The sequence below is a fragment of the Podarcis bocagei genome (genome assembly GCF_964188305.1).
Source record: "Podarcis bocagei genome assembly, chromosome: 3".
Lineage (NCBI taxonomy): Eukaryota > Metazoa > Chordata > Lepidosauria > Squamata > Lacertidae > Podarcis > Podarcis bocagei.
The window spans coordinates 42,386,915-42,401,576 of record NC_138127.1 but is presented as its reverse complement, the minus strand read 5'-3'; the positions used below and the strand labels follow the sequence as shown (position 1 = coordinate 42,401,576).

Below are 14,662 nucleotides of genomic sequence, written 5' to 3'. Positions count from 1 at the left end.
GGCAGAGTGTACTGGAAAAACCAAAACACAAAAATGTCACTTAGTCTACAATCCCATGCACACTTATCTGGGATGAAGTCCCCTTGAACTATAAATATTGCACTGTTAGACTTGCATTCTATCTATATACAAAAAAGCACTACCTGAATAGCTTATAAACTTTCTTTATTTGGAACTATGCACAACCTCCAAGTCTCATGAAGTAAATAATTATCATTGCATTTAATTTCAAGAAGAGAACAGAACACAGTCTTAATTTTATTCCTCTCTCCCTCCAAGGATTTCCTTCATTACCAGATATTAATTCTTTGAATTTTCTCTTTTGCATTGCAGACAACTTGACATGCATGATTTGCCCTCTTACTCAAGAGATATCAAAAGCAAGTAAACTAAAATGTCCTTTCCCCAATAGTTTCCAGCACTGCTTCATAATACAAGAAAGAGCACACAGATGAGCCTTAAAATTGAATTTCTCAATTAAGATTAAGGCTGCAACCCTTGACTACCACAGAGTAAATGTCATTGAACAGAGTGGGACATGTGTAAAGATGCATAGGGCTACATTGTCCATTTGAATGGTAAGTATTGCTGGTGTTGGCTCATAGGCTGCCAGCTCCTATCTCAGTCACATGAAGACAGAGTGGCCCTCACTTCAAATACTGCAGTATGACAAAGCCAGTTCTGGCCATAGACAGGGGCTTTCTTAGTCATGGCTCCCCAGTTGTGGAATTCCCTCCTACAGGAGTTCTCATTGGCATCTTCTGCTCACCAACTGAAAAATCTGTCCATTCAGTATATGGGAGTATATGAGCACACAGTTGTTTGTTGCTTTGTGACTATGTATTCCGAGAACTGATAATTCTTGTGGTATTATGTTTTTATTGCTGGTGCATTATTTTTGTACTTTGTACAAAAATTCTACTTTGAAAATTCTTATTGAAGGCAGCTTACAAATATGTTAATAAAGGATAATGATAATATTTCATGACCAAACTATAAAGATGTGGAGACAGTCAGGTTTGTTTTAATCTTGTAGAACATGCAGGCATTATATGGGAAGCATGCAACTGTAAAAAGTGTCTGATATTGCTCCACAAGTAACATCACCTGTGACATAGACAGTTCCATCTCTCAAGAGTAGCTGATAAACTATTTGGCTATGAAACATAGCCTTTTATTGAACAGCCCCACTCATCTTAACAAACTGTGTCACTCTACATGAATATATGATATAGTATGAAGCTGGTTGAATATATCATTGAGGCATGGGCAGTCTCAAAGATTCTCATGTAAACTGTGACAATTTCATAAATGTCTCATATGAAAGAAATAATGAATCTGAGTGCTATGCTTTGTGAGACTTTAAATGAACAATGAGATTCTGTGCCCTTTAAGCCAAAAATGGGTTATGTCATAACCCTTGCACAAATGGTATCTAAGACATACTTGTATAGAGAATCGAGTTCTGTTCTATGTGGTTAAATGTGTCATTGTTTTACCATTTATGCAATACAGACAATTAAAAATGCTGTAAGACATGAATAATAGTACTGTCTCTTCTGAAGATTAGATGTCTCTGACGATATTGCTAGATTGCACAAACATAATATTATACATATGCTGTCCTTTATATGCAAGTTTATAATACCTTAGCAACCACAAATAATACATCTACTGCTAGTACTGTGCTCATATACACTATGGCTTTAGTTCAATGTAGAATTATTCCAATTAATCATGAGATTGGTAACTGTACTTGTATTGATGTATGAAGTACTTTAGAAACTCCATATGAAACAAAATTGATTACTGTTTTCACCACACAAATTACCAGTAACCAAATATGTCCAATTTTGGTTTCACAAGTCCCAGCTCTGCTGCTTAACCCAAGAAAACTTCAACAATAATTGGTTTTCAAATGCTTTAGGACATTATGCATTTAAAGCAAGTTAGTTGTCATGACTTCCCCAAGGAATCATGGGAATGTCAAAGGAAACTTGGCTCCATTGTAAAACCTGTTCCCGGGATGAAAGCTGTGGCAAGCCAAGTATAAGAACTTGTGTAAGGCAATGGCAATTAAATAAAGTTTTAAAAGTAACTTTTAAGTTACTAAGGTAGAGAAATGTGCCTTAAAATATTTTCAGATGAAAGCATTTTCCAGATACGAAATGTTTTTCAGTGAATGTTCAGATTATATGTCACCATGAAGAAAGACCAGGAAAGTATGAGTTATATTTGCATTTTTTTAAAAAGGTTATACAGTACACTATAACTAATTTTATCTTTAAAAATTACATTTCTACATACTATTGAAAATAAAATCTTGTGGTTACCATGAAAAAGAGAATAATAAGGGGGGGGGGAAATGTTTCCCATAACATTTTGTATAGGTAAATTACCTGCAGTATATGGTAGTTTCCAATGGTCTGGAGGAGACATGCTTGGTGTGGGAATAGTCAGGCACCCAAATAAACCAAAGTGCTATTAGCCAAAGACATATTTACATAACGCTATATGTGGGCATCAAAATGAATTCTAGTAAACAGTGCTGCCACAGGAACACAGGAAGCTGCCTCATACTGTCAGACGAATGGCTCTCATAGCTCAGTATGGCCTACATGAGCGATGGGCAATATTTTGCCCACCAGATGTTGCTGGCTTTCCCATCAGCCCTAGCCAACATGGCCAATGGCCAGGGATGATTGGAACTGGAGTCCAATAATAGCTGAAGGGCCCATCTCTTCAGTTTCCTCTTTCCTGGTCTACACCGACAGACAGGGTTTCAGCTGTAATCTGTCCCATCCCTGCCTGGAAGTACCAGGGATTTGAACACAAGACCTTCTGCATGCAAAGCATGTGCTCTACCTCACAGAACCACACCCTTTTTTATTTCTGCCAATTGATGCTGTTGTGCCTTTAACAGCACAGCTGTTGGAGAAATCAACAGTGTAAGATTTTCAGAGTATGCAGAGAAACAGTATCACCATTTCAGACTCTACAATCAGCAGGTGAGCCCTTGCTGGTAGTGTCTGAGGGTTGCCCAATTGGTGTTGACCCATAATATGGTATTTTCAGTGGCAGTTTCCCAAGTTCTAGCCCAACACTTCAACCACGACACTACACTGGCATTCACCCAAGCTTTTTATGGCTAAAGGACACTGTTTCTGGGAAACGTGAGATCATTGGCTGAGAGAATGTTTAACTATTTTGGAATGTTTTTGAAAGTTTTTATAATTTTATTAAAATTATATAACCAATGCTGTGTTTGCTGCCCTAAGGTCCTTCAGAAGGAAGAGTGGGGTATAAACTGAATAACAAGAATCAATTACTGTATTTGGTGTCTACATAACAAGCTGCTGTGGCACAGGCACAGAAACTACTTGATAAATTGATAACCCTGCCAGTAAATAGGGGTTTCGCAGATACAACTATAGGTGTGGATCTTTTAACTGCCTTTTAACTTTGCCAGTGGACTCATGAAAGTGACGATATCACAAAGTTTCTACTGATCCACTTGCCCACATAATTTTGGTCTTCCCCTTCAAAACTGTAAGACAGTTTCAACAATTGTAAAATATTTCCGAACCTAGTCATATAGAGCTAAGTTTTCTTCTTCAAAGATGACAAAGCAAGCAGCTACTTACATGCCTGACTCATAGTAATCACAGTCATTTTGTTAAAGGCTGTTACTTCCAAGGGTACTCTTACGTAAGAGCTTTCACAAAATTGCATTCAAAGAGGGATACACAAAATAAACTGCAGAAAACTTGCAGTGTGCATAGCGATTAAAAATACCACTCACCACCTACATAACATTTGGCCAGCGACAATGTTCTTATTAGTAAACACTATCATATTATGTCTTTTACATTTATATTTTACTTGTATTTTCTTCATTAATATAAAGTGACCCAGCTAAATCCCTCTACTTTCCCTTAAACTTTGATAAGCCACAGAATTACTTTTCAGCAAGATAGGGGAGCAGATTATCATGTTTCAACTCCAGGTAGCTTTGGATGACACTGGTTATTTTGATACAGGCTGCTTCACCCTGACTATGGGGCTAAAATTGTTGGGTCACCCTCTTTAATCACCTTCATCAGGAGATGGATGCAAGCAGGGGCACTAACTCCTAGAAGCCCAACCCTTTTGGATCCCTCCAATATGGGTGGGGGCAATGTTTTAAAAAAAATGAGGGCACAAGCATGGATCTGAGCATCACACAGCTTCAGTGACTGGCTCCTCCTTCTCCTCCTCCTGCCACAGAAGGGAAGGAATGGGGAAGCCAGTGGTGGTGGCAGGAGAAAGAGCCACCTGCCATTGAAGCTGCACTGCTGCCACATTCAGCTCTGCCCCCTGGCTCCTCTGATGTCTTGATGCAACATTGGGATGTTGCATCTGTGATGTTGCTCCCCCACCCAATCTCTCTCACAAGTTGGCACCCCTGGATGTAAAGAAGAACAACCAATGGAGCTCTTTGTGGTTTTCAAAACCACCAGCCATAGTATCCATCTGACTGTGTTGCCAGAGTGGAGCCTGGAAGCACAGTATTACAATGACAACAATCCTTTCTGGAAGAGTCCAGGACTCCATTGAAGGACTACTATGTCAACTCATGGACACCAGCACTGGAGGTGTCACAGAGTTTCACTCAAAGAGGTTATCCAGACGTTTAGGCTGAGGTATCTCCAGTATGCAGATGGTACACAGATTTACTAAATACAGGGATGCAACAGAGACCAGCTGCCTAGATGCTATTCCAGAATAGGCAGCCAAACTGAAATCTTAATCAAAATAAGAAAGAAATACTGTGAGTTGAACTAGATTGAGGTTTGCAATTGGTTTTGGATGCACTATTGTGCAGTTTAGGATCCAGTGTTATCTATGGAGGCACAGGCAATCTCAGTAGGTAGGTGTGTCTTTTACCAGGTTAGGTTGGTTCACTAACTGCAACCAGATCTGGATAAAAAAGAGCCTGGTCACAATTACTAATTTTGTCTCCGCAGCCTTCACTACTCATTTTTTTGTTTCTGGATTCAATTTAAAGTTGCTCTGATTTCACTATGGAGTGTTTTAAGTGTTAAGACTGGGGGCCTCAGGCAATGTGTTCCACTGCTGTAGTCTTGAATGAAAAAATAAACAACAGCATTCCACTCTGGTCCACAATATCACCTCTCTTCAAGATAGCCTCTCACTTTAACAACTTTGAGAAATTAGGAGGAAATTTTAATATGCTGATTCAATTAATAGCATTAGCTATCAGCAGGTTAAGCTTATTACCTTCTATTATTTCTCATATAGGTTTCAGAAGAAAATGAGCTGTCAGAAATGGTTTTCCATGACACACATGAAAGCTGGTTGGCATGTGGGTATGTGTTAACAAGAAAATGGAAGCAAGAACAGAATGCAACTAAGACAAGCATGTGGATTATTCTTCAAATTTTAAAGCATTATACAGTGCATAATACTGTTCCTCATCCTACCATGACAAAGGAAAGAGAGAGAGAAAACCCACTTTATATATTATATCAGATGTTTACCTCCACAGTAATTACTTACATATTTTGAAAAGGGAAATTAACACATTGCCTCCAGGCTGAACATACATACATACATACATACATACATAAATAAATATTGACTGTAATCCTATACAGTAAAGGGTGGGGAACCTGTGATTATTCATATATTTATGGACTTTGAATCCCATAAGCCAAAGCCAGCATGATCAATGGTCAGGAAGGATGGGAGTTGGAATCCAGCAACACCTGGAAGGTGACAGGTTTCTCAAACCCACTAAACAGAGCTGCTCATAAGTTTGTCACACTGTCTTGAGTGAGTAATACTTCTGAGCAACCATGTGCATCACTGCTACAAATCAAACTGTAAAATGCATTTTAAAAAACCAACAAAATATTGCTTCAATTCATGGAACTTTGGAGTGTCAGGCATAGCCCTACTGGCTTTAGCCCAAACGTAGCAGAGTTTTCCTGCACAGCGAGGAAGCTAGTTGCGGCGATAATGACTAGTCAGCTAGACTCAGAAGAACTATTTACAGGATTTATTAAAAGGAAAAAATAAAACCAGCAGAGTTTCTGCATACAAATAAAAGCAAAATAAATCCTCTTTCTTTCTTTCTCTCTCTCTCTCATAACCATACACAGCACTTCTAACTCCTAACACACCTCACATCAAACTGTGCTAGCAATCCCTAGATAACAGAGTTGAGTGCTGCTCGTTAACCAATCAGAGTGAGTAGTTTCTAGGTCAAGCAAACCTGGGCTTTCTGCCAAGAGTAAATTGACACCAGCTTGAGTTAATTGGTGAAGCTAGAATCTGCAAGTTTCCCACGAGAACCAATTAACAGAAACTGAAACCGAAACTGAACACCCCCTCACAGATTCTGCTGAACAATTAACTCCAAATACACCTATGTAGGAGATCATTTTTCCAGCAAACCTAAACCCTTGCACATTCGCTTGTTCTTTATCTTTGCCAATGGTTTAGTTAACACATCTGCTACATTTTCTTCACTTGACACATAAGTACAGGTGATTACATTGTCTTGTACACAGCAACGTACATTTTGGTATTTTACAGAGATATGTTTTGAACGCGATTTGAAACCCTCTGTTTTACTTAAGGTTATACAAGCTTGATTATCAATGTAAACTTGTACTGGTTCTCCACAATTTACATTTAAATCTGACAACAAATGCTTGAAATAAATCACCTCGTTGCACAATTCACTCAATGCGGCGTACTCTGATTCCGTTGATGACACACTTACAATGTCTTGCTTGCGTGACCGCCAGCTGATTAAAGCTCCACCGACCATTATGACTAGTCCTGTGACAGATTTTCTATCTGGCAAATTTCCCCAGTCACTATCACAGTAGCAACTCAACATTTCATCCTCTGAAGAATTTAATTGTAACATATAGCCAATTGTCTGCTTGAGATATCTCAGAACTTGTTTTACCCCTTTCCAGGCATTTAGTGTGGGTTTTGAGACCAATCTACTTAATATGCCTACTGCATAGCTAATATCAGGTCTGGACCACTGTGCTATATACAATAAACTTCCAATTACAGAGTGATATACATCAGGATGTTCAAATTCAGGACTCTCATCTATATGAAGTGTTTTTATGAAACCTGGATCCATAGGCACCGCTGCCCCTTTGCAATCCTGCATCTTGTATGTAGTCAGTAGTTGTTTAACTTTGTTCTGCTGACTAATTAGGCAGCTGCCATCTTGGGCCCAGCACACTTCCAACCCTAGATATGTCCTAACCGGGCCTAAGTCTTTTGTACACCCACCTGCAGCCTACAATCTTTGCCCCCTCAGGCGCTGCTACTGGTGTAAAAACCTTGTGCTCATTCAGAGAGGACATCTCTTCCTCCATTGCCTGTTTCCAGCGCTCTGCCTCCTCTTTTGGTAACTTTAACACCTCCTGAAAACTCTTGGGTTCTGCACTTACACTAAACACATTTGCAGTATCAGGAGAAAAACGCACTGGAGGCACTCCTTTGTTTTGTCTTTTAGATCTTCTGGGAGAAAATTTTTCTTCTGACCCACTTTCCTCCTCAGAACTATGACCTCTCTTTTGTTGCTTAGCAACTGGTCTTTGGCTAACTTCACTTTCTTGAGAGCTCTTGTCTGAACTTTCCTCCCCCTCAGACTCTGACTCTCTGTGTCTACCTTCAGAGTCATGAAGCTCCTGGGAAGGTTCAAACCAAACCTCAGTATTGGCATGTAGTCTCTCCCAGCCACTATGTTCACAAAAACTGGCATTCCTGGAGATCACAATGCCATTTGTCCCTTCAGCAAAGCGGAAACCTTTTCCCAGCTCCTGGTAACCCACAAACACTAACTGTTTGGTCTTAGGATCTCCCTTCTTCCTCATTTGTTTCGGAATTAATACCCAGGCCTTTGATCCAAACACATGCAAATGGTCAATTTTAGGTTTTTTCTGAAACAATTTAAAGTACGGGGTTGTACCTATTGTTTGATGAAAGAGCCTGTTTTGGAGATAACACGCGGTGAGCATGCTCTCCCCCCAATAAGACATGGGCAAATCAGCATCATCAAGCATGGCAAACATCATATCTTGTAAAGATCTGTTTTTTCGCTCTGCAACGCCATTCTCCTCTGGGGAAAAAACGTTCGTTTTTCTATGCCCAATGCCACGCTTTTGTAACCAATCTCTAAAGGCATTTGACATAAATTCGCCACCTCTGTCCGTCTGAATCCTTTTGAGTTTAATGGACAGAAATCTTTCCACAGATGCCACCCAGCCTTTAAACTTAGTGAACACGTCACCCTTATTCTTCATGGGAAAAACCCAAGAATAACGCGTGGCGTCATCCACAATTGTTAGTGAAAAGCGCGATCCACCCCTGCTTACAGCAAATGGACCAATTACGTCCATGTGAACCAGCTGTAGCGGTGACTCACTAACTCTGTCACTTCTGGGGTAAGAGACTCTGTGGGTTTTAACCTTTTTACAGACATTACAATCAAGGTACTTGTTACAACTCTTTAAATTACCCCCATCAGCCAATTCAGACATTTTTAGTACACTTTTCCAGCAAGCATGCCCCATTTTCCTATGCAATAAGTGCACACAGTTGTCATGTATAGCTTTGTTATTCACTGCAGGCTGAGATTTACTGACTACTGCTGCAACTTGAGATCCTGCTTTAAGCCAAAACAAGCCTCCCTCTGACTTAGCAGCGCCTAAAATCTCACCAGCCTTCTTAATAATGCAACTGTCTCCTTCAAAATACACTTTAAACCCAGCTTTTAGCAAACAATCTACAGACATCAGATTGCTCCTTAATGACGGCACACAAAGTACATTTTGCAGGCATTCACGAAGACAAGGAACAAAAACTGCACCCCCCGAAATCACTTCGGAAGTACTTCCGTCTGCTAGAGCCACCTGGCTGCGCTGTGCTGAGTTCTTGGAAACAAACAATTCATCTGAATTCACGATGTGGCGAGACGCTCCCGAATCGACCACCCAGACAGTTTGTTTCTCATCAGCAATCTTGACCTCGCCGGTCACCAGCTGAGCCGACTGTTTTCGTTTGAAGAATTTCTTTTTACGCTGCTGCTGCTGCTGATCTCGTCTCTGCTCCTGCACCGGCAACTGAGACTTGACCAACTCCGGACATTGTCGTTTTAGATGTGCTGAAGACCCACATCGGAAACAACGCCTAACAGCAAACGCTGACTCCTCACCAGTACGCTGCTCTTGCTTCACCTCTGGCACGGCATGAGAACTCCTTCCAAACCGTCCACCTGTAGAAGCCTCTGCAGCCAACAACCTTTCTTGCCTCTTCTGCCATTCTTCAATCAAACGCCCAGTAACGTAACTGACTGATAAATCATGCTCCTGCATGCCTTCTAGAGACAAAACTAAATTATCCCAGCTTTCAGGGAGAGAACTCAAAATAATAGCCACCTTCTCCTGCTGGTCTAATGCACAGTCTCTTTCCTGTAGCGCAACAAACTTTAACTGTAAACTGTGTAGGTGTTCCTGCATTGTAACCCCAGGCTGTAACATTGCCTTGTACAATGCCTTGCGAATGAACAGCTTGGAAACCGCTGTCTCACGCACATGGAGTTCTTTAAGTGCTTGCCACACACCTCTAGCTGTCTTGATTCCCCTCACATACGGCAACTGGGAATCTTCCAGCCCCAAGACAATTGTGGCCCTTGCTCTTTGGTCTTTATCGAGGTCTTCATCATCAGGCTTCGTAGGAAACTTACTCACCACTTGCCAGAGACGATCCCTCTGCAGCACTGCCTGCATGCGTTCCGACCACAGCAAGTAATTGGAGTCATTCAGACGCTCAAAAGCCATCTGAACTGGTTGTGAGGCCATCTTGAGAGCGATGTCCCTGGAACCCGGAACCAGCTACTCACGACCACCGAGAGAGAAAACAGGAACCACAGCACCCAGCACTCACACGCTGCAGCTGTTGTCCTTGTGTCCGCTGCGTCACCAGCTCACCACGGTCAGGAACCAGCCAGAGAACAACAACTTCTGGAACTACTGGAACCAACGCCGTTGATGCTGACACCACCGCAACTCAGGCTGGCAGTACAATGCCCATAACCTCATGGAACTTTGGAGTGTCAGGCATAGCCCTACTGGCTTTAGCCCAAACGTAGCAGAGTTTTCCTGCACAGCGAGGAAGCTAGTTGCGGCGATAATGACTAGTCAGCTAGACTCAGAAGAACTATTTACAGGATTTATTAAAAGGAAAAAATAAAACCAGCAGAGTTTCTGCATACAAATAAAAGCAAAATAAATCCTCTTTCTTTCTTTCTCTCTCTCTCTCATAACCATACACAGCACTTCTAACTCCTAACACACCTCACATCAAACTGTGCTAGCAATCCCTAGATAACAGAGTTGAGTGCTGCTCGTTAACCAATCAGAGTGAGTAGTTTCTAGGTCAAGCAAACCTGGGCTTTCTGCCAAGAGTAAATTGACACCAGCTTGAGTTAATTGGTGAAGCTAGAATCTGCAAGTTTCCCACGAGAACCAATTAACAGAAACTGAAACCGAAACTGAACATCAATTTTATATTTAAACCTGGTGGTGTTTTTAGCATGAACCTGTTTTCCCAACAAACTGAGTATGAAGTGAATGTGCAACAATGATTAATAGTCATAGGAACATAGAGGTAATATTGACAAGATCTCTCCTCCTGGACATAGACCTCCACATACAACCTCCACACAATAAGTCTCTTACAAATCAACACTTCTCTTCAAGCTTTTCTTGTGCAAGTCCAGTACCTGATAAGCATAGTAGACAAAGTATCTCATAAGGCTTGCAAGATTACCGCTATCCAAACCCAAGCCATTTAAGGGCTATTTCACACATTAAATGGCATCAATCTCAGGCTTGTCACCAAGTGTACATTCAACAAGAAGCTGCAGCCAGTCATGGTTTTCATTTGAGAACAGCTGTATGCATGGCATTTGCCTTATTCATACTTCCCCAACCCAATATGAACTCACATGTGGCATCTTGCACACTGATATCCATCATTAGCTGAGACTACTCATGAGTGAGCATTTGAAAGCCAATGCATAATGAGAGGAATTGGGGAATAAAATTTGGTGGTCATTGAAAGCCAATTGCAGTTCCTAACTCCATCAGATTCAACATTGCAATGATAAGCTTTATTTAGTGTGAAAGGAACATCCCTCCATCATTGTTCTATGTTCATGAAATCTGCTTCAATACTTGAACATATCTGTAAGATATTTACTTATCCTGCATTATAAACAGTCTAACCATCCAGGCTGTCATTACGTCCTATAATTTAAAATACCAAATCTTTTCTCTCTCTGTATGGATGAGTGCCATGTAACATTTACATTTGATTCATTCCAGGGCCCAGCAGAGCTAAAGTAATAACAGTAAGGCATATTTCATAAGCTCCAGTATTAGGATGGTTGTATTTTTTATTCTCACACTCAGTCCTGTAATCTATGTTCCTTCACAGACCTCAAGAAATGGTAAATGTATATCTATCTGCCTTTTGCCATCTCACTCCCAAGCTAATGTTTTAACCTCTAGGATACATTGAATACTCTTGTGGCTACCTTTAAATACATTGTTGTAGCTGTATTGGGTCAAGTCAACAAGGGGCACAAACCTTTCAATATCAGACACTGGGGACAGCAAGGAGGAGAAAGCTGTTGCCCTCATCATGCTTATGAAGTTCCCAGAAGCATTTATCTAGCCATTGCTGGAAACAGGATGCAGGACCAGGTGAATCTCTGGTCTGGTCCAGCTGGGCAGTTTCTGTATTCTGACCTTTGGCATAGAAAGCCTAAAACTATTGTTCCATTTGCCGTAGCTTTGGGGGAGGAACTCCAGTGATAATGTTAAACAGCTTACGTTCCAATAATTTTGTTTACATTTAACAGGCTTGGGGGAGGGTTTCTTTCAAATAACTTGCACAAGAATAAATCAAACACACAGGATCAGATACTTCTGTGAAGAACAGGGTTTAGACAAGCAGAATGCTTCCTGCTACACACAAAGATGATAGATTCACTAAAACATCACAGATGTGTAGGCTCTGCGACGGTCAGTGAATCTTTCCCATGTACTGATTTTGTTCCCAGAATGGTAATTTTATTTCCCCATGCAGTCTTCTTAAGCACCTGTCTTTTGGGAAAACGGGTGGTACTCTGCCAGTTGGAAGAGTGTACTGTAACCGTTTTCTCCATTTTCAAGGTTAACTGCTTTAACACTGCAATCCTGTGAATGCCTACTCAGAAGTAAGTCCCACTGAGCTCAATGGGATTTGCTCCCAGGTCAAGAGTGTTTAGGACTGCACCCTTAAGGCCCCATTCCAAACCTGTTCTACCATAGACAACTCATTCAAGGTACATTCAGAAATGTGGCATCTTCTGAGGCTGACTAACTGCATAACAGCAACATCCATTCAGGGTGTTCAGAAAAACTCCATCTGTGAAGTTAGACATGCATAAAATAGGCACTGCAACAGATTTTCTAGTTAGTATCTCATCTTCAATATGTGGCCACCGTAGAGTTGAACAGTTTACAGTTTACTCTCTTTTGTTTGTTTGGAAACAACATAATTTTAGCACTGCTTGGAAACAATGAAAGCTTTTACCACATTCTTCAAAACAATCATCCTGCTGAATTCATACACACCCTTTGTCTCTTATCTGATTATCTTGGCTCAAGTTCATAACCATGCCTAAAACAGTGGTCATTCCATTTAATTAAGGAAACCTCTAGTCTCTACCTCATACCTTTCTTGAGATGAGTTAACTTTTCATCCCTCACTGCAAAGCTACATGCTTCTCATCAGCCACTCCATCCATTGTAATTACCTATGAACTGCCTTCCTTTCAACAAACAAACAAAAACCATGCTCGGTCTTTCAAAGTTCCCAAATCTCTTTGAGATCTCTTGAGCTTTCAAGGAGAAAGGGCGGGTGTGTGTGTCAATTTTTAAGGTTAGCAGTCGCATCCTATGCATGTTCACTACGTCCCAATCACTTCCATTCTCAAATAAACCAGCACAGAACTGCAGCCTCAAACAAGTTTACCCCGTGCCCACGCGAATGTCACTCAGGGAGTCCCTGTTACAACACAAGCCGCAATGCCTATACGCACATGCCAGGGAGCAAACTCCATTGAAAACAAGGGTGCTTACTTCTGAGTAGCCATGCCCTGAGCTCACTCCTACAGCCCATTCCTCTCTAAGCTCTTCTCCCCTCACGAACGACAAACAGCCATCGGATTTGGCCTCTTGCTTCTTGGGGGTTTGTTTATACTTTTGTTTTATTGGAAAGAGGATTCAGACAGAAAAAAAAGGAAAATCAAGGAGACCAGCGACTCACGTACCAGTTGCATGCCACAGATGAAGATCAGCGTGCACCTGCCGCTGCAATAACCCATGTTTTTTTCCCTCTCTCTCTCCGTCTCTCGGAGGCCCCTCGCCACAGCTCCGCTGTCCCACGCAGAGCCCGGCCGTATCCAATCAGATGCCGGAAGAAGCCAAGCAAGCCGGAGCAGCACTCGGGGGGCTCCCGCCTGCAGCCGCCGCCGCCGCCGCTGCCACCAGCGCGTCCCGAGAAGTGACAGGCATTAGGACCGCGTGAGCAGCACCCCCTGCGCGGACAGCAGCCGCCTTTGCAGCCTTCACTCCCCTTGTGCCAAGATGCCTCCGCCAAGAGCGGCGCGGGCGGCGGCGGCGGCGTCCCGGAAGCCGGCGGGAGCAGCGGCGCTCCCCGAAGGCATTCGGCGGGCCCTGCAAGTTTGCCAGCCGCCTGCGCTCAGCCCGCGAGCCATCCAGCCCACTCGGGCAGAGAGGCGGGCGAAAGGGGGCTCAGCTCATGCCGGCGGGCGGCGGCGGCGGCCGGGAAGCCCCCTCTCCTCCCGCGGGCACTTCTCGCTGCTGCTGCTCTTGTTGTTGTCCCCCTCAGACGGGCGGCCGAGAAGCCTCCGAGGCTCCGCGCTCGGCCAGGTATTATTCCCCTCGCGAGGGCTCGAGTCCACCTCCAGTCAATGGCAGAGCGGTTATTCCCAATGCAGCACAGCAACAGAAGGAGGAGGAGGAGGAGGAGGAGGCAGGGAGCTGGCGGCGGCTGCCGCTGCTCACAAGCATGACAGGCGCTGTCTCTCCATGGAAGCAAGGCAACGGCGGCCGCCGCTCCAGCCCAGCTTGGAGAACGCGGGGAGGGGGCGGCGGCGGCGGGTGGGGTGGGGTGGGGAGCGGGAAAGGAGCGGAGGAGGACCTCCCAATCCCCTTATGACTTCGGCTCTGCTCGAGACTTCGGGGTCGTCTCCCTTGTCAGAGGTAGGCGCGCGCGCGCCAACACAGCCTCCTCTCTCTCTTTCTTTCTCTCTGCCCCGGGTTTTTTTTTTTTTTCCCACCCCCGCCAGCGTCGCTGAGGAAACAACGAACTTGAGGGAGATGTTCTGCTGCTTTTGAAGGGTGTTTTTCCCCCCTCACACAAGAGGTGGCGGGCAGCGGGAGGAGAGGACGTTTGAGAGACGACGACCCACACAGGCAGCCGGTGGCAACCTTGTTCTCGGCTCGCCAGCCCGGCAACTGTACTGTGTTGGTGGGATGAGACTCTGCCCGCC

At 43.2% G+C, this 14,662-nt stretch overlaps 1 protein-coding gene across 5 annotated transcripts in view; it reads right to left on the bottom strand.

Annotated features, from left to right (window-relative positions):
- The window catches only part of NKAIN2 (sodium/potassium transporting ATPase interacting 2), a gene marked incomplete at its 3' end in the record, with an annotated part of 464,930 nt that extends 450,523 nt beyond the window's left edge, over nt 1-14,407 (bottom strand). For 4 of the 5 annotated variants that reach the window (XM_081187809.1, XM_081187813.1, XM_081187810.1 and 1 more), the window contains exon 1: nt 13,418-14,407. In XM_081187809.1, the coding sequence (XP_081043935.1) occupies nt 13,418-13,471 (54 nt within the window). In that variant the 5' untranslated portion in view covers nt 13,472-14,407. The remainder of the gene's footprint in view (nt 1-13,417) is intronic. The other variant, XM_081187811.1, reaches the window with a different exon arrangement.
- Between the last annotated feature and the right edge of the window lie 255 nt (nt 14,408-14,662).